Below are 23,845 nucleotides of genomic sequence, written 5' to 3'. Positions count from 1 at the left end.
CCGTTATTGAAATGCTGAAACAAAATGGGCTGGATGGTCCACTTTACAGTACTAACAGCCCAATAGGCCAGTTGACGGGCCGACCAAGTTATGAGAAACTTTCTCTCGTGTCACTACTCACTAATACTACTACTTATCCACACTGTACGGTGGTGGGCAACAAGACAAACGAGAAAGAAAGAGAGGTATAAAAGGTAGAAGGAAGGATTTTGATTCAGTTTTGGTTGCTAGTACTACATCCTCTGGGGACAGGGATCACATACAGCCATACAGGCATCATTGAATCAGATTAACGTTGAATTGATCCTTACAAAGAAGAAATTAAAAATAAAAAAGAAGAAGAGAGCGAGTTTTTGAGGCCGAAGATGCTTGTAGAATGTGGAAGGAAATTGGAGGCAGAGAAGTGGGTAAAATCCGCCCAAATTCTTTCACGAATCGGATTAAATCCAATCGAATCTCCACTCTACAACTCTCCAATTACAAAGACATAGTTTCTCCTCATAAAGGCTCTATCAACTCTCTTCAGGTACTTTTTTTTTTTTTGTGTGTGTGTGTGTGTGTGTGTCTTAGTAAATGGGAATTATAACTGATTTTTGCTATGCTTAAGATTGCTCCATTTCCATAATCCTATGATTGATATGTAATAATATATAAAAATAAGCATAGGATTTGTTAAGAAGAGATTAGAGGCCCCACGTATGTTTGACCGTGAAATCAGGTTGATCTGACAGAGGGACGATATTTATTATCGAGTGCATCAGATGCATCAGTGGCTGTCTATGATGTTCAACGGCCCACACATCATGAAGGAGGTGGTGTTATTGCAAAGCACAAGAGTGTATTTGTTGTTGATAAGCAGCATCAACACGGTCATAAGTACGCCGTATCCTCGGCCGTATGGTATCCTATTGACACTGGCCTATTTATAACGGGATCCTATGATCATTGTGTAAAAGTATGGGATACTAATACTACTCAGGTATGTTAACTTCTCATTCGTCTTTCTTATTGTGCTTTATATTATCCAAAGTCATGCCAATTTTTTTTTTTTAAATGTTTTTTCGTTATTTAATTTTGTTTTTATAGGTAGTCATGAATTTCAAAATGCCTGGAAAGGTTTATAGAAATGCCATGTCTTCATTGGCAACATCCCACATGCTAATTGCTGTTGGAACTGAAGATGTTCAAGTTCGCCTTTGTGATATTGCCTCTGGGGCATTTTCCCACACATTGTCTGGTCACCGTGGTAAGCTCATGCTTTTGTGAAATTACTCTATTTATCATATCATTTTAACAATTGTCACCAAATTTTTGTCACATGGATCATTGTTATCTTTCACTGATATTCCACAGTTGTTAGAATATTATACCAAGTTGATCCTGCTTATTGGAGGGATGCAGCATGTAATGATTACTTTAGAGTGGGTACGAAAATATAAGTCTGCATATGTTGTTTGATGATGACAGATGGCATAATGACAGTAGAATGGTCTACATCCAGTGAGTGGGTTTTAGTAACAGGGGGATGTGATGGTGCTATACGTTTTTGGGATATCAGACGTGCTGGATGTTTTCGTGTTTTGGATCAGTCTCAGTCTCAGCTAGGGAGACGCCCACCTCTCATGGAGCGCACCAGCATGAATAAGGTACTTTCCTGATAATCTAGTCTTTTTCTGCTTGAAAGGCAACCGCTAGTTCAAAACTGTTTCTTAAATTGCAAATTGATGCCCACTTGATAACTTTTCATTCATAACATGATTTAGAAGCAAACCTTTAAAACTAACAACTGTGAGAGTAGATTTTCCCTTGGTTGCCTTTTGATGTTTGTTTTGTATACTATATACTATATAAGCTACATATATGTAAAGTTGTTTGTACATTTGTAATCACATGTATATGTTGCAATGAAATAGTCTTGTGCTGATTTTATGTATGAAATTAGTCTTACGTGAATGTTATATTTCTCATGTGCTTATTTAGTTAGTTGACGATAATAAGCTAATGGAGTATAATTACAGTGCTGTAAACTCTCCCTGAGCTAATTAATGATGACCCCAAGTACCAATTTGTATAAAATGATACTGAGGTTACTTTCGTGATGATATTCAAGCCAAATTGTGAGATATTCATGTAATCATGTGCATGGGCGGTGACAACCATAATAGGCTATTGTCAAATTATGCTTCCTGCATAGGTTGTGGATTTCGGTCATTTGTTTTGCCTGCTTTCCATCATTAACTAATTTGTTGGAACTGCATTAAATTATGTGTTGCTGTGCCTGTGATTTGTGAAATGTCATTAACCTATTAATTATCTTTTCTAAACATTATTATTTATATCCTTGTGCAGGTTTCAACATCAAAGTCCTTGTCAGCAGGTCAAAATTTATCCATAAAACCAAAGGCAGCACAAAGGAGGTCTGCTAATGGAAATGGTTTAAAGCAGTCACTTGTTGGTCGAAACCCAGTCAAGGGATCTGTGAAGCAGAGATTGCATCCAGGGATGTTGTCTGGTCAGGATCGTGCCACTGCTCATTATGGTGCTGTTACTGGCCTGAAAGTAACTGAGGATGGAATGTATCTCCTCAGTGCAGGTTGGGTTTTGTCCATTTCCTGGAGTTGATATAAATACTATTTGTGGGACGAATTGAATGTAGATTGTATGAAGTAATCATATAGGTCAAATTTATGGTACCTGCTGCAATATATACTTCAATTTTCTCAGAGCTAATTTATTTTTTAATAAATGTTGCTAATTGTAATAAATTATGATTTGTTGAATTTTTTATGGCTTTCTGTATCTTTTTAACTAACTGCAGTTTCAGGTTTATATCATTGCATCTGTACTTGATGAATTATGTGAACTAGTAGTAAAAATGGACAACCTTTTTTCCTAATTCCAAATCATGACAGTTCTTTTTCTCTGCTTTCCAATTTCAGGGTCTGATTCAAGAATAAGGTTGTGGGACCTGGAATCTGGCTGCAATACACTTGTGAACTTTGAAACCGTTCGCTTACAAACCAGCAAGGCAATACAGTTAGCAACATCACCCGATCCAGCTCTTGCTTTTGTTCCATGCATGACAGCTGTTAAAGTAAAACATCTTTTCATCGGCATCTTTTTTTTTTTTTTTTTTAATTTTTGTTTCTCTTTTAATCTATAGACAATTTTCCACTAGAATGGGACATTTTTTCATGGGAACCTTATGTGTCTTTTCTTCTTCCTAGGCATTTGATGTTTGGACAGGTAAGACATGTTTGGCATTTCGCGGCCATTATGAATTTGTCAATTGTTGCTGGTTTAGCTCCCAGGATCAGGTATTCACTGTTTTGACGTGGCTTAATTAATCATTGGTATTTGAACTAAGACAATGAAGTGTGTTTGTCTATTACTCATCAGGCCATGTATTATGTATATTGTGCCAGTCATTTAACTGATTTGCCGCTTGTTGCAGGAACTGTACACAGGTGGCAATGATAGACAAATTCTTGTCTGGTCTCCATCCAAATCTAGTTCTGATGACATGGTAGACCCTTTGAATTTTTTCACTGTTTATTTTACTTAAGATATCAAACTCTGGTGGAGTGTCTTGACCTAATTTAGTTGAGATGAACTTTCAGGATTTAGGGCCTGGGCAGGATCACGATAACTGGAGCGATTGACTTTTGCTGCTGTATAAACAAGTTCCATATATTGAGATCATCACCATCTAATTTGTACACGCACAATAACTCGTCAAATATGTACAATCTTTGCGGTTTCATGTATATGCTCGGTATTTGTTTGTTTGACATTATATTTTTGGTCAGTTTTTTGTGTAGAAATTGGGTTAATGTACATGTTTAATAATAAAATCCCTCCTTCCAATTGCCAATACATATATTATTAACAATTTTACTTGTGGTAATTGAAATACATGAGTTGTGACTTGTGGGTCATCTGTCATGTATATTGTGCTAGAAGGATTAAAAGAATTTGAGCTATTAATTTGAAGAATGTAGTAGCTTATCTGGTGATGCTTCTCAGCTTCTGCCTTGCAGTTAGCGGGATTTTTGGTTCTAATCCACGAAGCTCTTTCATCACTGGATCATACAATATGTTTATGATCACATTGTTGTAAGAATATCTTCTCTTTTAAGAGTTTCGATGATGCTTAGCCTAAGAATATGATACAGAAGTGAAGAAACAATAAAAGGTATGGATGAGGATGACAGCCAACCGGTAAAAATAAGACGCCGGACAATTAAATTCGATAAAAGTAGAGATTAGCCGATTATAGAGATGAGAATGGGTAAAAGGAATGCCCTGAGCCCTCTATGGGTTTAAATAATGTCCTAGCCAGGAACGGTTCTCCCTAGAATCTCATGAATATTATGATTAAGTGAGAGTTATTTTATAAATAAAATCCAAAATCCCAACCTTATACTATTATGTGAACTCCCAAGCCCCAAAGCAGTTTGATACAATAATTTTGTTAATTATCCTCTTCAACTACTTTTAGCCCTTGGATGCAAATATCGTTGATTATTTCGTTTCAAAACCACAAAATGGTAAAAGATTGTCAAATTTAACCTTATTTAATTAGACTAATCCTTCGTAATTTTACAATATCAGAGATGATAGCTGGAAAGGTCCATGACCATGACCATGGCCATATGTAACTTTTATTCTTAAATCATTAATACTAATTAATAATAGTTGATCTTTCAAGTAGCATTAATTAAATTATTTTTTTTGTTATCAGGATATTCGAGTTAGTTTGTGTGAACTTCAACTAATTAAACCCTGAAGTGAATGACAAAATAAACCCCTCAGTGGCCACCCCAATTAGACATTAATTAACTTTCATGATCAACTAAATGAAATCCTTGAAGATGCCACAAATTGGGGGCAAAAGATTCAAATTATAAAAAAGATTTGCAGGATCTTACTGAAAACAATATTTGCATCAACTCATTTTTCATTTATGAATTTATATGGATGCCATGACAATAACATGGTGCATCCCATTCTCATGTCACCTTAAACCATCTGTATTCTAGACTCTTGATATATATGTATATACATATAATAAAGGTTAAAACTTGATTAAATAACTCTTAAATATTACAGTCGGCCCCTCATTCTGAAATATGTGTTGTTTACTTTTTTAAGGTTGAATTTTACGCCTCTTTATTGAATCGAGTCCGGTTAAATTTTAGATTCAATAATAGAATATAAATTACTTGTTTGATAATTGATACTTGTAAAACACTTCGCCTTTGTATTCTGTTGAACTAGTTTAAAAACTTTGTTAACTTCATTAAATAAATGTTGACATGTAAGAAAATATTATCTATACCATATTTTATTCAATTTCAAATAGTCCTTGAAAATGAGATTTATATAGTATATAGTATTTCATCAGATCAATCAAATAAGAAAATAGACAATCATGTATTGGATCATTAATTTTTAAATGATAACTAAATTATATAGTATATAGTAATGATCATTGAGCATCACTCATCTCACCCTGTGGTTACTCTAATTCTCTTAACACTTTTTTATTATCAACTAATCAATTTTCTATATATATGTATAAATTTTATTAAACAAGAAAAGTGCCGCACAGACTGACACGTGACGAGAAAAGGCCACATAATGATATTATAAACTGTTACAGTTTGTGTCAATGGTTTCCTACGTGCCAAAATTCTAAATTAATAGGGCAATCCAAACAGAGTCTCTCTCCAAAGACAATTTCACAACAAAAGAAGAGTCATACCCATCTCTCTCTATTCTCAATTCTCAAACCATCAAGCAAACAAACAGGTTCCATGTCTGCAGTTATGAACATGAAGGACCAACGAGGTCTCCAACTCCAATCATCAGAAATGGATCCTGTCATATGGAGCCGTTTGCCGGAGGAACTCTTGGAGCATATTCTCTATTTTTTGCCTCTCAAAACGTTCTTGAATTTGAGATCAACATGTAAGCATTTCAAGACTCTTCTATTTTCACCTTCTTTTATGTCTAAGTACTCCTCTTCTTCTTCAAGTTTCTCTTCTTTTATTTTGCTATCTCACCCCCAGTGTTATCGTCACTTCCCTCTTTATGACTCCAACCTCGGAACCTGGCGCTATTTGTCTCGCTTCCTCTCTGATTTGCTACCCTGCGCCGCTGGTGTTCCATGTACTCTTTTGTCGTCCTCTAATGGCCTCTTTTGCTTTTCTCTTCCTACCTTGTCTTCTTTTCTTGTCTGCAATCTATTGACCAAGTCTTCGAGAATCATCAAATTCCCCACTTACCGTTTTGCATTTGAGTCGCTAACTTTGGTTTCTACGCCTTTGGGTTATAAAATCTTTATGTTTTCCACAAAATTTTCTTCGAATTACTCTTTTGTTTATGATTCAAGGGACCTATGTTGGAGAACATTCGCTGTTTTTGAGTCGATTCTGAGCGACAATAATCATCAAGAAACCGTATTCTGTAATGGGTCATTGTACTTTACAACTCCAGAGCCGTTTTCAATAGTGACCTTTGATTTGGAAAGTGGGAAATGGGACAGACTCAAATGTAACATGCCTGCGGAGGTTACTTTTGTCAGGCTGGTGAGTGATGGTGAAGGGAAGTTGTATTTGATTGGTGGAGTTGGAAGAAATGGGATTTCAAGGAGCATGAAACTGTGGGAATTGAGTGATGAAGGGACATGGATTGAAGTGGAGAGCTTGCCTGAATTGATGTGTAGAAAATTTATGTCAATTTGTTATCACAATTATGAGCATGTTTATTGCTTTTGGCATCAGGGGATGATCTGTGTTTGCTGCTACACATGGCCAGAAATTTTGTACTTGAAGGTTTCCAGAAGGACTTGGCATTGGTTGCCCAGATGCCCTTCAATTCCAGAGAAGTGGAGCTGTGGTTTCAGGTGGTTTTCGTTTGTTCCAGAGTTGTACGCTTTGGTTTGACTTATTTTATCTTCATATGTCAGATTGTGTGCCACTGATTTTTGCCATGTTGGTCTTGTTGTATTGATACTATCTCTGTTCATTAATCATCATCACTCATCTTTGGTGTATATATAAATACAAATTCCGGGATTTGCTATTTTTAGTTTCAACTACTTTCATATGTAATTTTTGTTTTCAGATATCTCTCCATGTTTATGATATCCAGTACCCTGCCGTGAGTTGAAAGTTATTGCATTTATGATGGTCATTGACGATACAACTCCGCATTTATGACGGTTATTGACGATACAACTCCAGCCTCCTTTCATAAAATACAGTTCACTGAAATATTTTACCCAAGGTTCTACTTCTCCGGCGTTTGTCTATATGATATATCACAATGGATAAGGGTGGATGTTGGTTCAAATAAATTGATGAATAATATGTTTGGTTGGAATGATAAATGAGTGGGTATGTTATATAGATTATTGAATTATTTTTTTTTTTAATTTAATATAATAATATTTATTATTATTATTTTTTGAACCATTTCTTTTAAACCTTACGTTTGAAATTTTGTTAAAACATCTTGGTCATATAAAATTTTAATTTATAGTCAAATCACCCCTAACACACCTGAAGCCACTGTCAATAGTCAGCTACCACCGTTGGCCATCGTAGGTAGTCAATGGAATGCCCAACGGGCCAATCGTGTGTCGGAAAAGCTATAAATGGCCATGGATCACAATTCATGGTCGAAAAACGATTAGATTTATGGTCATTTCACGACTAAATATGATAAATATGGCCGTGAAAAGGCCAGATCTTTGGCCCTGCCATTTCACGGCAAAAAATCTGGCCTTGAATGGTAGGGCCAAAGATCTAGCCTTTTCACGGCAATAGAAACCTAAATTTGGCTAGAAAATGTCTTATCAGCGCGCGAAAGACTAAATCCTGTCGGTCGTGCACCATTATGGCGATTGACACCGACAACCGGCGGTGATGAGTCACGACCGGTGATGGTCTTGGGTGATTGAGGGTATTTTATTAATTTTTAAACTTTTTTGTTTGTAGACATTTGAAGGTAATTGTGTCCGAAATAATTTTTATTAAGGACAAAATGGGTAGAAAAATCAGATTACTTGATAATGTTTTAATAACACCCTTTAACAAGGTAATAAGATTATCTCTCACATTACCAACACAATAAATACTATTTACAATAAAATATTATAATAATATTTTATTACTCGCAAACTAAACATTAAATACTATTTATAATAAAATATTACAGTAATATTTTATTACTTATATATCAAACATAAGAATCTTATAAAATAAATAAAGATTAGCTTATTATCTTATACACTCCTTGTTCAAACAGCTCCAACAAGATATTAAATTTTCCCTTCCTAAGAAGAAACTTTGAGATATATTATGACACGTATGGCTTTCCCCCACTGTTTTTTAATCTAGGGCCCGTAAATTTGATATATGTCAATTTTGGTGACAAAACCTTACTGATTTTGGATGGGCGTCTGGCTTTGTCACTTGGAAACTATAGAGTTCTGTTTCACCAAAATTTGAATAATTTCATTTAACTATAAAAAACCTTCGACATTTGACACTTTCACCGTCTGGTAATTTCTCTTTTCAACTTACATATTATAATTTATAACAACGTGGAGATTACAGTGTGAAGAATTGCTGCCCAGTGCAGTGCAACCAGGAGTCTAGATCATAAGAAGCTTCCAGAGTTCCAGTCTGGCCCAGTATTTACTATGATGCATCAGTGGGACCATGGACTTGACACTCGGATTTAAAAAGATTTTTATACCTTCGATTTCAAGTTTTCCGGCTTTCTACTAGTAAAAACATCAAAAGATGATTGAAACTCCATATAGAGAATTGACGAATGTTACCGTTATGGGGGATGCGTATCGAATTCATACACTAAATAATATAGCATATTCTTGATTATTGATTCAATATAAATTAATATTAATCAATAGTTAAGATTATACTATGTCATTTAATACATAAATTCGATATGTAATTTTTGATAACTCTATCATTTTTCTTAACAAATTTGATGTATTAGACTATCATCAACCTCAATCACCAAATTGTTACAATTTTCTCGTGTGATTTTGTATGTATTTAACTATTACATCTTTAATCTATTACACCAAATATTATATCAAAAATAATATTGTTTTAAATATTTTCTTTCTTTTTATTTTTATTAATAATTAATAATTAATTAATTTAACTAATTATTTTTGTATATATTAAATAAATATGGGAAATGATATTTTTATTAAATAATAATAACTTTGAAAATTATACTAATTTAATAAAATTAAATATTTATTTAATCAAATAAATATTGTATTTAATATAAAAAATTACATCAAATATAAAATGTCACAAAAAAAAAAAGACAACAACAACACAAAAATAAAATTTTATATTAATAGTAATTTAATTTTTCGAATTAGTATATTATTTCCTCAAATGATCAATTAATGCATTTTGAAAGAGCATGGTAAGCCTCCGTACCCTTGATTTATCTATGATGAGCTCTAGTTCTTTTCAATNACATATTATAATTTATAACAACGTGGAGATTACAGTGTGAAGAATTGCTGCCCAGTGCAGTGCAACCAGGAGTCTAGATCATAAGAAGCTTCCAGAGTTCCAGTCTGGCCCAGTATTTACTATGATGCATCAGTGGGACCATGGACTTGACACTCGGATTTAAAAAGATTTTTATACCTTCGATTTCAAGTTTTCCGGCTTTCTACTAGTAAAAACATCAAAAGATGATTGAAACTCCATATAGAGAATTGACGAATGTTACCGTTATGGGGGATGCGTATCGAATTCATACACTAAATAATATAGCATATTCTTGATTATTGATTCAATATAAATTAATATTAATCAATAGTTAAGATTATACTATGTCATTTAATACATAAATTCGATATGTAATTTTTGATAACTCTATCATTTTTCTTAACAAATTTGATGTATTAGACTATCATCAACCTCAATCACCAAATTGTTACAATTTTCTCGTGTGATTTTGTATGTATTTAACTATTACATCTTTAATCTATTACACCAAATATTATATCAAAAATAATATTGTTTTAAATATTTTCTTTCTTTTTATTTTTATTAATAATTAATAATTAATTAATTTAACTAATTATTTTTGTATATATTAAATAAATATGGGAAATGATATTTTTATTAAATAATAATAACTTTGAAAATTATACTAATTTAATAAAATTAAATATTTATTTAATCAAATAAATATTGTATTTAATATAAAAAATTACATCAAATATAAAATGTCACAAAAAAAAAAAGACAACAACAACACAAAAATAAAATTTTATATTAATAGTAATTTAATTTTTCGAATTAGTATATTATTTCCTCAAATGATCAATTAATGCATTTTGAAAGAGCATGGTAAGCCTCCGTACCCTTGATTTATCTATGATGAGCTCTAGTTCTTTTCAATATTTTGAAGATCTTAGAGAATCTCAAACTAATCTACCGGCATACTAAATTGTTATTTTAGTTTATGTTGTATTTTCTTTTAATTTTAGTGTTTTTAAATTAGTATTAATTTTTATTTTGAGTTATTATAGTTTAATATTTGCATTGAATAAAGTTTTGTTTTTAATTTTTCATTGTTTTTTTTAATTATGTAATTATCATAAATATTAATATGAATAATAATCAAATTAACATAAATACAAATTAAAAAAATTAAATAATAAAAATAAAGAAATGAAATATATTTTATAATAGATAAATAGTGTCACACCAAATTGGTGTGGATGAATAGTATTATACCAAATTTAGTGTGATACTATTTACTTACCCCAATTTGATGTAGTTTTTGATTGTGGTCTTCGGTTTCGGGTACCCTGCATTTTTTGAAGGAACCGAAACTGACAGTTCTAGTTCCTAGGTACCTAAAACCAGAACCTGTAACAACAGTTTTGGTTCTGGTTCTGGGTATCCTGTAAAATTACAAGGACCCCCCAAAAGTTTTTAAAATGGCAAAAAAACTGTTAAAAACTTACAAATACCCCCCCGCCTGGCACTTGTTAACAAAAATAAAATTACAAATTATAAATTCACAATTACAAACTCCATTACTTTGTAAAGGTAGATTCTCAAAAGTCAAACCAACTTACTTTAAATGTTATGAAATATAAATATAAATGTATTCATATTATTTTTTCTACAAAAGTTTTTATTAACCCCCCTAATCTTTAATTTTATTTTATATTAGTCTCGGTTCCTGGTTCTTGGTTCCGGTTCTGGTTCCTAACTATAGGAACCAGAACCGGAACCGCACAATAACGGTTTCAAAAATTTGAAACTGGAACCTACCTATTGACAATTGGTTCTGGGTAGAAACAGAAACCAAACCTTAGGTACCCGCTGATTCCGATTCCAACCGGTTTTTTTGAACACCCCTAATTTTTGGTGTTGGGTTGGAGCAAATTTTTCACACCATTTTTGGTGTTTTACACCAAAATGGTGTTGGGTTAGAGATGCCACTAAAACATGCCTTTATAAGCTTATAATGTATAGTTGAATCGATGTAGAAGGATGGGCATATAATGGTTTAGATTTTTCCATTTTGCTAAAGATAAAAAATGGGAATTTTTCCACCCTCTGTAGCATCACATCCAAAAGTAAGAAGATCCTTAATAACCACTTGGCTTGTGGTTGAATAGCAAAATCTTAAGTTATTCAGAGTTCTTGTGTTCAAGTTCCACCAAGTGATCACCTATTACAATTGTGATTTATCTGGTTTATTAGGCTTATTATATATTTAATGGATCCCGAAAATTAGTTGATATGGGTGGATTTATAACCTATAGGGTGTTGAATGGACCTCAAAGATTAGTTGAAATGGGTACAAGCTAATTCGAACACCCGGTCACAAAAAAAAAAAAAAAAAAAAAAAAATTAGATTAGGGAGATATCAATTTGCTAGACGTGGAAAATTCAATGATGACATAATGGAGGAATTGAAGCAATAAAAGTTAAGAAGAATCCAATGAAAGAAACAGAAATGTCAAAGCAGTAAATTCAGAGTTAAGTTGAAGTGGGAAAGTGCAAACGTGCAATGCATGTAACATCCAGAAAATGTTGTTGGCTAATAATTTCCTACTCCTATTAACATCTTAAACACGCATTGACCATTTAATGCCTTAATGATAAGTGATAACTTTGCCAAAAGAAAAAGGTAATTGGACAAATGGCTTTCTACCATAGCACTCAATAATTTCATTTCATTTTTTTAGGCACCAATAATTCACCGTCAATCAAGTCATCGCATGTTTTATAGAATAACTCCAATTTGATCTTATCATTTCGAATATCCATTCCAGCAATCTATCTGGATGAATTTGGTATTACATTTTTATTCCAGAATGTGCTCATAATATTATTTAATTATGTTCCAACTCTCTATCCTTCTAGATCTATTGGCATTCAACACCCCGGCGAAGAAAAAGTGAAGAGAAGACAGACAAACTCCAGAAATTTAAAGGCAAATCAAGCTTTAGAAGTTGCTTTGCGTCTACCTACTTCAAGAAAATTCAGTCATCTCTGTTTCAAAATCCAACCCACCACCACCCATTTTTCAAATTTTCTGGTTAAAAGAGGAACGACAGAAAGATGACTATTTGGGTGCAACTGGCGGCAGCCGAGCCCATGTATATATATTAGTGCAGCCCAGCCCAATTTGTAAGCAAATAAAATAACATAAAAGATAATAAAAAAGATACAAGTGATCTGTATTATGAACAGTAAAGACTTTAAGATTGGAATTAGGAGACAAGTCCTTCCCCCAGTAGGCCAATACCATGTATCCAAGAGCACCAAGCCAATTTCTTTACAAAATCTCACAGCGCCAGTTCCAGTTGATCATCTGTCTAAAGGCCCTGAACCTGATCATCTAGTTTGTTTTCTTATATACCATAAGAAAAATGTTATCCTTACAAAGACCCATACAAAAAGGGTTATAAAGTAACAAAAAGAGAAAGAGAGAGAGAAATCATGAAAATTAAGGGTGAACATTGTTTTTGTATGCCCCTTTTATATGTGTCTTTGTAAAACTAGTATTGCTCTTACGATAAGGCTCCTTTTTATAATAGAAGGTACAATGAAAGTCGTTCATTTCATTAATATTGTCAAATTACATTTCTAAGAATAAAAAAAATATGGAATGAAATTTTTTATATTTAAAGAAAACAGGGCCCAGAGGCTTTCTCCAGCTGTTTGATGATATTATCTCAGGTCTCTCTCAAGCACGTTCCTACTGCGTAAATAAACTTGCTAAATATTTTTGTATACTAGTAATTCTATAAACGTCACGCTTGTCCTTTTCTAATCCGTCATTCATTCAGTACTGTTAGAACAGAACATAAAGTACTGTTAGAACAGAACATAAAACAGATAATTTGGGTATAAAGAGTAAGGAGCTGGTAATGTTTAGAGAAAGTGTTGAAGAGAATTCGAAGGTGTAAGATTCAATGAGAAATTTTGACTTCTGATAGAAAGAATGGAGGCAGGGCGGAACTAGAGTATACTGAAGGTGGGGCCTCAAATCTTTTTAAAAAACTATTTATATGTAAATTTTTTTTTTTTTTTTTATGACAATATCAACTTAAAACATTGAATATAAATATTATACGCTATTACATTTTATTTTAGCTTACTTTAACAAGTATTTCTGGATCGGAGGTGGATGAGGCATGGCCTATTTCTAGGTTTCTGTGTTTATGGATGAGAGGGAATATTCTCTTTCAAGATAACATGAAAACGATAGCCATAGAAAATGAATAGAAGTGTTTCCCAAAATAGTTTTTTATATATTCCTAAAAATTAGTATAAAACAAAATAATTGTACAATTCGTTTATCCTTATCATGAATATTAAGATATATTATTTAACCCATCGCCAAATACTGGAATATAATAGTGACAGAGCTGCCTGTTGGGCCTGATATATTAACTTTTCAGTGTATTTTAAGTTGTCTGGGTCTGGCCAGTACTAATTATAAATTGTTGTTTACTGGACTCAGATCTATAGCCTCACTCTTTCTCCTTTCGCTTGCTCTTTATTTGCGGAATGGTTGGATGGAGGGTTGATCCATTGCCAATTATTAGTGCGTAGATGGTTATCTAACCCGATATATACGAAATAAATGGTGATAAAGTACAAAAGTATATTTGGTAGAGGCATTCATTTGATTTAAAATATATGCAGCTACCCACATTCTGCTTATTTAACACGTTCTTGCACTCTAATCCACAAATGTTCCTGCTTATTGGATGGTAGCACAATTTGCTTGCATCACTTCATCCACACAACTTAATTAATTCTGTATCGGTAACGTAAATTCCCAATTAGAATTTTAACCACCATCAACAACACCTCTTAACTATCCCACTTGAAAAAGGATGACCCCCTAACTAATCTCTGATTTGGCACTTGGATGTCATGAAGGTAGGTTACAATACAACCTGGGTTGCATTTACCCAATGTTGCCTACTCTATTTGTTCCCCAATTATTAAATCATATTTTCTTTATACAACGATTCCTGAGGCTCCTAAAATGATTAGAAGGTGACTTGTAACTAATAAATATGTTATACCAATATAACAAGTAGCAGTTGACCAATAATACTGATTCTCATACCATACTTTAAGCAATAATTTAACATCAAGATCATTATTGCCAACACATTAATTCCGTTTTATTATTGGACCCAATAACATCAAGAAAACAATGTTTTAATTAGAATTAGTTATGTTTTAGTTATATACAGAAATAAATTACTTAATTTAGATACTAAAAATAGTATCAGACTAAGAATAGATCATGTTGGCAAAAAATACACACTAATATTAGCATCATCAATAAAAGTTTAACTAGCACTTAAAGATAAGGTGATATTAACTGTCAAAAACCCAAATCACCCCCAATAGATATTTTAAGATAAGGATTAATAAGTGGTTTCCATGTGTCAAGACAACTTGCAAAAGCACTCATCACATTAACCTCAAAAGTATAAAGGGGCACCTCTCTTCTTGAAAATGGGAGGTTGAGCATATGTGAGCTGCGTACAAATTTGAGCTTCATTATTTTTCTCTGTAAACAAAGCATTTCTCAATTCTTTGTATACTTTACAAGCAATATCAAAAAAATAGTCAGAGAATAATAAAATAACAGTAGATATAGGATTCGCTCTAAGTATTCGAACTACTATAAAAATCTCTCTTGCCAATCTTTTATTTATGTTTCTGCAAACATATATCATCCCAATACCATAAACACTTCTCATGAATCATTCACGTGTAATTTCTAAAAACAGCTGCGTATTTTGTACGTGTGTCGTTGGTGTCAAAATCGAGCATCAATAGTTGGATGCTATGATTCACATCAACTCTCCATGTTTTTCCAGCAAGCCTCAAAATCTTCATGTTATCAGATGTGAAAATCTGAGCCTGATAGAGTCTGAATCCGGCGATGTGATAAACACAAGAGTTGTAGCTATTTGAGTTAGCTTTCCGATGGTCTAAGAATCATATAAATCCAAGGTCTACAAATAAAGTTATCATTGAAATACTTAAGCCAATTCTGCATCATAACTCTTAGATCGCTTGGTCAGATTCCAAATCGCACACATTAGAGTTCTCAAATCACGTGGTTAGATCACATATTACATGCATCAGAGCTCTCAGATCGCGTGGTCAAATTGCATGCATCAAAGCTCTGAGATCGTGCTTCTGAGCACTAAGATAACGCTTTCAAGATCGTTGAGATCATGCATTCTAATAATTTAGATCGCACTTTTGAGCGGCCAAATCATGCTTTTGAGCACCCAAATCACGCTTCAAAGCGCTTAGATTGTTGATCTCGAGTACTCAGATCAAGCTTCGCGTTTTCTGATTAAACTCTTTGTCCTATATGCTTTATGATCGAACTCCTTGTGCCCTCAGATCACAAAGAGCTCTTGAGTTCTCAGGTTAAAGCTCCTTGTGCTTCGCATTGAGCTCCTTATGCTCTCCGATCAAGCTCATAAGCTCGCTCTCCGGTCGAGTCCCTATCAGATCGTGATCAGCCCCTAGCTCTCAAATCGCGATCAACTCTTAGCTCTAAGATTGAAAATAGCCTCAGGTCATCTTCTCAACTCTCAGATCGTGATCAGTTGCTAGCGTTAGAAAAAACGGATAGAAAACTCAAAATAACCCCAAACACATGCCAAAACGGTGGATTTTGACCCCAACTGGGTTCCCCATTGATGTATAGCTCAAAACTAAAGGTGGAAAAGTAACCCGCCCGGCCCGGCCCGACCCGGCCCGCGGCGAGTTACATGATTTGGCGGGCTGGGCTCAACCCGCCCGCCAACAAAGGCGGGCCGGGTTAGGCCCGCCAATTTAGGGAAAGTGGCTGGCCCAGCCCGGCCCGCCAGCCCTAACCCGCCGGGTTAGCCCGATTTTTTTTTTTTGTGTTTTTTTTTTTGTTTTTTTAATTTATCTTTTCAAATAAATAATTATAAATATAATTGTTTTTAGTTAACTTTTCAAATATCAATAATTCAATTCAATTCAATTTTTTTTTTTTGTTAACATTTCAAATATTAATTCAATTTTAATACAATAAAATTGTAATATAAGAAAAATTAGACTTATTCATTTATCAAAAAATAAAATAAGAAATTACAACAATTATTGCCTCGTTAAAAACCTCACCAAGAAAAACCCAATGGGAGAAAAACTTGGTAAAGAAAAAAGAGTGCAATAATTGACAATTAATTTACAAATTACATTTTACAAAACAACTAAATTGGGGGTGGTTCACTAGGACCTCCCTCATCTGTATCATCTATATTACAAAATTGAAATGATTCTACTAAAGCATTGTCGATAACCTCGTATTGATCTTGATGGCGCGATCGTTCCCAATCTCGAAGACATGTGAGGACTTCAATCATTTTTGGAGCAAGTTTAGTCCTCCTTTCATTTAAAATCCTTCCACTTGCACTAAATGTTTGTTCGGATGAGACGGTTGAGACAGGAACAGCGAAAACATCCAAGGCAAGTCTTGATAATACCGGAAAAATACATTTTCTGGCTCTCCAATACTCTAAGAGATCAAAGTGACCTGTTGAAAACATTTCGGGGGTTGCCAAATATTGTTGAAGTTCATTACTCTGCGACTCCATGGAGGACAGCATATTAGTTGTTGTTGTTGTTGGTGGTGGTGCGTCTGAAGAGGAGGCTGTGCTTCGGACTCGGGTCCTCTTCGGCCTATTCAGTGCATTCCAAGAGAATAAGTCTTCATTTGTTTCTTCTGCTACAGCTTCTCTGGATATTTCGCCTCTTTGCGACTGCGGGTTCCCATACCTGTTTTCATATTGGAAATATACTTCGAAAAGACTATTTTTTACCTCTCCTATTTGATTGATATATGATTCGTTTTGTAAATTTTCACTTAAATTGTCAAGACCATTTTCTAAACGTGCTAATTTAATTCTAGGATCAAATATAGCACCTAAACAATAAAGAAAAGGAACGGGTCTCCAATATTTCAAAAAAAAATTTTCCATTGCCTTTATTGGTGCATGTAAAATTTCATCATCTTTGTTTTTTGTAAATAACTCGGAAATTTTTATAATTGCATGTATTACCAATGGACTAGTAGGGTAATACACACCAGAAAGTTGTAAAGTGGCTTGGTAAAAACATTTGAGAAAAGAATGAAATACTTTAGCTATCTTCCAATCATTTTCTACCAAATGATGAGGACCTCTATTATTTGCTACAAAATAACTAATTATATTAGCATAAGGTAAACATGAATCAAGCATTAAATAAGTACTATTCCATCTAACAGGCATATCTAATGCAAAAGTTCTAGGAGACATATTTGATTTTATACAAGCTTCTTGAAATTCAGCATTTCTTTTATTACTACTAGTAATCCAAGCTAAAGATTCCCTAATTCTATCAATATTTTTTTTAATTGTTTTCATACCACTTTTCACAATTAAATTAATAACATGACATGCACAACGTTGGTGAAAAAACTTCAAATTATTATATAAAAGATAATTATTTTGAAAAAATTCTATAGCTTTACTATTAGAACTTGCATTATCTAAAGTTAAACTTATCACTTTATCAATAATATCATAATCTTCTAAAACTTCAATAATTTTATTATAGATTTCTAAACCACTATGATCCACATCCATTAATCTAAATCCTAATAAAGATTTATTTAATTTAAATTCATTATCAAAATAATGACTAGTCACACAAATATAATCTTGTTTAGCTCTACCACTCCAAATATCAGCAGTTAAAGCCACACTAATATGACAAGTATGAAATTTATTTTTTAATTCTAATTTCATTTTTTTAAACAATTTTATTAAATCATTTCTAGTTGCAGTTTTAGAATAACTTTTAAATCCTGGAAAAAATGAATTTTGAACAAATCTTTCAAAATATTTATCTTCTGCCATATTAATAGGTTGATCAGATGCAGCAATATATAAAGCTAACTGTTCCCTATATACATCAGAATTATAACGCCAAGTAGTACCCATATTAGTTATTTGAGTTTGATTGCTTTCTCTATTTCCATGTTGATTAATATGTTTATTAGCATGCCTTTTTAAAGTACTAGTACCATTACCTGAATCAGCTTTATAAACATTTGCACAATATTTGCATCTTGCTTTCTTGACTTGAACGCCATTTTCTGTCTCGTAAAACTTGTCGAAATGCGCCCAAACGTCTGATGTGTGTCTGTTTTCGCTTTCGACGGCAGTTGATGATCCCGCCTCAGCTTGAGATGAAGTTGGACGAGGACGACGATTACGAGGACGACTTCTAGAACCACCGGGCGCTGTTGGAATCGACGGCATATTTTGAGGTGTATCGGATTCTGAGACTGGGATTGGGACAGCGGGACTATTTGAATCTCCTGCATTCATAGTAAAATCAGCGGGACTAGGACTAGGATAATAGTTTTCTTCCTCATTGAAATTGATGGGAGAGAAATATCTATCCATTGTAGACTTGTAGTTGAAAAAAAAAATGATGTAGAAGAAATAAAAATTAAAGAAAGAGATTTGGAATATGGAAATTGGAAATATGAATTGAAAATTGCAAAACCTAATAAAAATTAAAATAAGAGCAAATTGATAACAAAAATATTAAGAGAATAAATGAATAATTGAGACTTGAGAGTTGAGAGAATAGAGAATATGAGAAAATGAGAGAATTTGAGTTGTGAGAAAAATATGAGAGTTTAGGTCCAATTTATAGAAAAAAATAGGGAAAGAAAATGACGAAAAAGACCCCTCCAACGGCTATAAAACGGCTAGATTTCAAGGGTAAAAGTGTAATTGAAAAAAATAAAAAATATTTACAATTTTTTTTTTTTTTGGGCCAACCCGGCGGGTTGGCCGTTGGCAACAGCCAACCCGCTAGCAACCCGCCGGGTTGCGGGCCTCTTGCAAAGAGGACAAATTAGCAACCCGGCGGCCCGCCGGGTTACCATTGTGTAACCCGGCCCGCCCGAGGGTTACTGGCGGGTTGGGCCGGTTTGAGTCCTCTTTTTTACGGGCCGGGTTAGGGTTAGCCCGCCTAACCCGGCCCATTTTTTCCACCTCTACTCAAAACGAGCTTTCCATGGATATCTTATGGGCTCCAAAACTCCTCCTAGCTAAAAAGTTATGACTATTTTAAGTTGGCTTGTCCATTTAAGGTCTCTAGGCCGTGCAATTGGGCTTTTGACGTCAGCTCTCTCTGGGAATTCATCTACTAGACATTTTATGTCAATTATTAGATCGCACTCAGCTTCGGATCGCTCCAAGCTCTCAGATCGCAGTCCTAACTCTCAACATCCGATTATGCCAGACATAGTTTTAGCTCTTCAATTCGAGACTGCAGCTTATACTGCAACAACCATTTAAATCTAAGACATGAGTTTTGAAGTGCAATTACAGTACTCTAAAAATTGGGGGAAAGGGGGGGTGGTTAATGTGGTGCCAAAAATATACACTAATGTCAGCACCACCAATGAGAGTTCAACAAGCACTCAAAGATAAATGTGGTATTAGCTGTCAAAAACCCAAACCGCCTCCAAGAGATATTTTATATCAATCCTATCTCATTTTAAGATAAAGATTAAGGAATGATCCCCACGTGTCAAGACAACTTACAAAAGCACTCATTATATTGAACTCAAAGGTATAAATGGATACCTCTTTTCATGAAAATGAGAGGTTGGACATATGTGAGCTACTCAAAAATTTGAGCTTCATTATTTTCTCTGTAAACAAAGCATTTCTCAATTCTTTGTACACCTTACAAGCAATATCAGAAAAATAGTCAGAAAATAATAAAATAACAGTGGATATAAGATTCGCTCTCAGCATCCGAACTATTATAAAAATGTATATTGTCAATCTTTTATTTATGTTTCTGCAAACATATATATCATCTCAGCATCATAAACATTTCTCATGAATCATTCACGTGTAATTTTTAAGAAAAACTTTATATTTTACATATTCGAGTTGTTAGTGTCAAAATCAAGCGTTAACATACCAGTATTACTAATTCGGTATTAATTATGACCCAATTTTTTCAAAATAACTCAACTCAAAATTGGCAGTTGGGCTTGAGCGTATGGGCGTGGGCTGACCTGTCGACTGATAGCTCATGATTGGTCAGAACATGTGCAGCCAACTCGGCACCAAAAAACCGAACAATGGCCGGAAATCGGGATACGTGGCAGTATACCGAGCAGGCGAGAGTACCAAAATGTACCTTACGACAAAATTACAGACCCACGACTCGAAAGAACACCTTAGTGAGTGGCTAATTTATCTCAATTTCAAGAAGAGGGAAAGAGCAAAATAAGAGAAAAGGACTCTCTTCGAAGAATCCTTTATCGAATAGCGAACCTTCTATGCACGCCACGCGTTTAAAGAGACGTTTCGCACGTGCTCACACTAACTAGGATTTGGTATGGTCAAAACATGCACGTGTCAGCCCATCCCTCTAGGCCCTAGTCCAGGTGTTATCTTTCCCCGCTCCCTTATATCTTCCCCTACACCTTTCTCCCTCACTCTTCACAACCCGAATTCGCTCACTTTCGGATCCCAATACCCGAATTTCATTACAACCGCTGAGATTTGATGCAGTGAAAACAAATTATTATAATAGCGGCAATGGAGAAGGAAAAACCTGTGAATTTCACTTATATGGGACAGAGCTTTGGAGATATGAACGATGATTCGTCTGCTTTTAGTGATTGTAACAGCGACAGATCCGGTGAGTTTCCAACGGCGTCGTCCGAAAGCCGGAGACTGTTAATGGCATGCGTTTCGGAGAATTCAGATGATCTGATTCGGCAGCTGGTTGCGGATCTTGAGTCCTGTTCGATTGACGAGCAAAAGCAAGCCGCCATGGAAATTAGACTATTGGCTAAGAACAAGTCAGAGGATCGTATAAAAATCGCAAAAGCAGGTGCTATTAAGCCTTTAATTTCGTTTATCTCATCTTCTGATCTTCAGCTTCAAGAGTACGGAGTTACAGCTATATTGAATCTGTCTTTATGTGACGAGAACAAAGAATTGATAGCTTTGTCAGGAGCGATAAAGCCACTTGTTAGAGCTCTAAAAACAGGTACACCAGCAGCTAAAGAAAACGCTGCTTGTGCTCTACTTCGTTTATCTCAAATCGAAGAGAACAAAATCGCAATCGGACGATCAGGAGCGATTCCACATCTAGTTAATCTTCTCGAAAACGGAGGTTTTCGCGGGAAAAAGGACGCATCAACAGCTTTATATTCTCTCTGTTCGGTTAAGGAAAACAAAGTCAGGGCCGTCCAAGCGGGGATCATGAAGCCGCTGGTGGAATTAATGGCTGATTTCGGGTCAAACATGGTTGACAAATCAGCATACGTTATGAGCTTGTTAGTATCCTTAACGGAAGCAAAAACGTCGTTGGTTGAGGAAGGTGGGATTCCGGTTTTGGTGGAGATCATAGAGGTTGGCTCACAGAGGCAGAAGGAGATCGCGGTGGCAATATTATTACAGCTCTGTGAAGAAAGTGTGGTGTACCGTACTATGGTGGCTCGCGAAGGAGCGATTCCTCCCCTGGTCGCTTTGACTCAGTCCGGCACCAATCGCGCCAAGCAAAAGGTAATAATTCCGGTTCTGTAAAGAATTTTCTCTGGTCGGCGACCCATGATCGCTGACATGGCAGGGCATTTCGAAATTATTCCCCTTAGTTATGGCTGTTTTGTTGGTTACTGAAGAGTGAACTGTGTTTTGCCACGTCAGCTTAACTTAGCTACTTTTTAAATTTTTCTTTTTCTAATATAGTGTCCCAGTAATTTAGGAGTGCAGCAGTTGATGAGTAACGTAACTACAGTTTAGATTTTTTAATTGTTATCTACTTATAACACTTTGTCAAATGGACAATTTTATCGATAAAAAAGGTCATTTTCCTTAACAGATTATTATATGGCACATATCTTTACACAGTCTGATTCTGATATGGTTTTTTCTTTAAATTTTTTGTTAATGTATTATTGTGTCTAATGGAGTAAGTGATGTTGTGTCGTGTTGTGTGGACAGGCGGAGACATTGATAGTGCTTCTACGGCAACCGAGATCCGGCAACGTCGCTGCAAGAGAGTCAGATGTGTCAGTGTAAAGTATGCCCCACCACATGCCTCTGATAATCAAAAACATTCAAGCGGTTAAATAGTTTTTTAAAAAGTGAAGGAAAAAAAAAAAATTGTATATATCTTGTGTAACGGAGCTTGTAAAATTTGTGATAATGGTCTGAGTTTGGTTTGCATTTTGAAACTAGAAAAAATTAGTTTTTAATTTTATGGTGACTCAACTCTTATATATTTCTTTGATGAAGATGGTTCAACTTATTTATTTAATAAATAATATGATTGGAGAGAAGAAAGCATATAGAGAAAAGTACGTAATACTTGCCACGGAATGAAACATTTGTAAATTAAGGAGAGGAATATGGAAAGTGGTCTAGAAGAATCGGCCGTTTGGTAGTGCTGTTAGTTTGCTTTTTTCTTTTAACAAAGAATTTGATGTACATTTCCACGAGGTCCTCGTGCATCAGGATGATATGTGTTTTGAGTTTTAAGTTTGGTGAGTGGAGGAGAAGAAGTCGTAACCAACTTTTGTCCGTTGAATTTTTTTTATTTTTTTATTTTTTTTTATTTTCCTGTTGTTGAAACAATTTGTTTTGCCACGTGCCTTACTTTAGTTATCTATAACAGTTAGTCGTTTGTCACCTCAGCTTTCATCGCGATCTGGGTCCCAGCTTTGACGGCTGAGTGGCCTGGAGGCTCAAGTCTTTGTTGTTTTATTTGATATTGCAAAATTCAAAGAATAAAGATGAGGTTCACAGATTTCTCGCAATTTTTTTTTTTTTGTCACAAACGTTCACATGGTCATTTAGACAAATAGGATCCATGATTAGACATGGAAGATCTATTTTGGATTAATCAATTATGAGTTAATACGTCAGTTTATTCGTTGAAAGTTTTTTTGTCACTAGTTTGGAGGGATTTTTAATTAGATCGATTTTAAGGTGTTTTAAAGTCATTATTTGTCTGATTTTTTTATGCATTAGTTTTAACTGGCTCAAAAACTTCCTCTAATCAGTGTAGTATATTTTAGAGGGGTTTATAAAATATCCTAAATCAAAGTGTTTTGATTGATTTTAAAATTTTATTCCACAAATACCCTATCTACTATAAAACTATCTAAATTATATATATATATAAAAAATTACCAT

At 34.3% G+C, this 23,845-nt stretch overlaps 3 protein-coding genes across 4 annotated transcripts; all 3 read left to right on the top strand.

The window, feature by feature from the left end:
• The first annotated feature begins 168 nt into the window (after nucleotides 1-168).
• On the top strand, nucleotides 169-3,886 carry LOC116139899 (WD repeat-containing protein ATCSA-1-like). Its single transcript, XM_031425532.1, has 9 exons — nucleotides 169-526; nucleotides 719-979; nucleotides 1,087-1,246; nucleotides 1,468-1,646; nucleotides 2,350-2,593; nucleotides 2,940-3,094; nucleotides 3,228-3,317; nucleotides 3,455-3,526; nucleotides 3,621-3,886. The coding sequence occupies exons 1-9, from the start codon at nucleotides 377-379 to the stop codon at nucleotides 3,660-3,662; spliced, it is 1,353 nt and encodes a 450-aa protein (XP_031281392.1). The 5' UTR covers nucleotides 169-376; the 3' UTR covers nucleotides 3,663-3,886.
• Nucleotides 3,887-5,698: 1,812 nt separating this feature from the next.
• On the top strand, nucleotides 5,699-7,469 carry LOC116139904 (F-box/kelch-repeat protein At5g43190-like). 2 transcript variants are annotated; one of them, XM_031425537.1, is made up of 2 exons: nucleotides 5,699-6,910; nucleotides 7,132-7,469. In XM_031425537.1, exons 1-2 carry the CDS (start codon nucleotides 5,820-5,822, stop codon nucleotides 7,169-7,171), a joined length of 1,131 nt encoding a protein of 376 aa, XP_031281397.1. In that variant the 5' UTR covers nucleotides 5,699-5,819; the 3' UTR covers nucleotides 7,172-7,469. The 2 variants fall into 2 exon arrangements, with proteins under 2 accessions (XP_031281397.1, XP_031281398.1); XM_031425538.1 differs by having other exon boundaries at nucleotides 5,718-5,973; nucleotides 6,398-7,469.
• Nucleotides 7,470-21,113: 13,644 nt separating this feature from the next.
• Nucleotides 21,114-22,940, top strand: LOC116139926 (U-box domain-containing protein 4-like). Its single transcript, XM_031425569.1, has 2 exons — nucleotides 21,114-22,213; nucleotides 22,652-22,940. The coding sequence occupies exons 1-2, from the start codon at nucleotides 21,239-21,241 to the stop codon at nucleotides 22,727-22,729; spliced, it is 1,053 nt and encodes a 350-aa protein (XP_031281429.1). The 5' UTR covers nucleotides 21,114-21,238; the 3' UTR covers nucleotides 22,730-22,940.
• The last annotated feature ends 905 nt before the right edge of the window (nucleotides 22,941-23,845 follow it).

The sequence above is a fragment of the Pistacia vera genome, unplaced genomic scaffold (genome assembly GCF_008641045.1).
Source record: "Pistacia vera cultivar Batoury unplaced genomic scaffold, PisVer_v2 Contig36, whole genome shotgun sequence".
Taxonomy (NCBI): domain Eukaryota; kingdom Viridiplantae; phylum Streptophyta; class Magnoliopsida; order Sapindales; family Anacardiaceae; genus Pistacia; species Pistacia vera.
This window is presented reverse-complemented; position numbering and strand designations above follow the sequence as displayed.

Coding starts and splice junctions, on each gene's coding strand:
- LOC116139899 (XM_031425532.1), top strand. CDS start 377: ATGTGGAAGGAAATTGGAGGCAGAGAAGTGGGTAAAATCCGCCCAAAT. Junction 527..718: donor GCTCTATCAACTCTCTTCAG/GTACTTTTTTTT, acceptor CCGTGAAATCAG/GTTGATCTGACAGAGGGACG. Junction 1,647..2,349: donor AGCGCACCAGCATGAATAAG/GTACTTTCCTGA, acceptor ATCCTTGTGCAG/GTTTCAACATCAAAGTCCTT.
- LOC116139904 (XM_031425537.1), top strand. CDS start 5,820: ATGTCTGCAGTTATGAACATGAAGGACCAACGAGGTCTCCAACTCCAA. Junction 6,911..7,131: donor AAGTGGAGCTGTGGTTTCAG/GTGGTTTTCGTT, acceptor TTTTGTTTTCAG/ATATCTCTCCATGTTTATGA.
- LOC116139926 (XM_031425569.1), top strand. CDS start 21,239: ATGGAGAAGGAAAAACCTGTGAATTTCACTTATATGGGACAGAGCTTT. Junction 22,214..22,651: donor CCAATCGCGCCAAGCAAAAG/GTAATAATTCCG, acceptor TTGTGTGGACAG/GCGGAGACATTGATAGTGCT.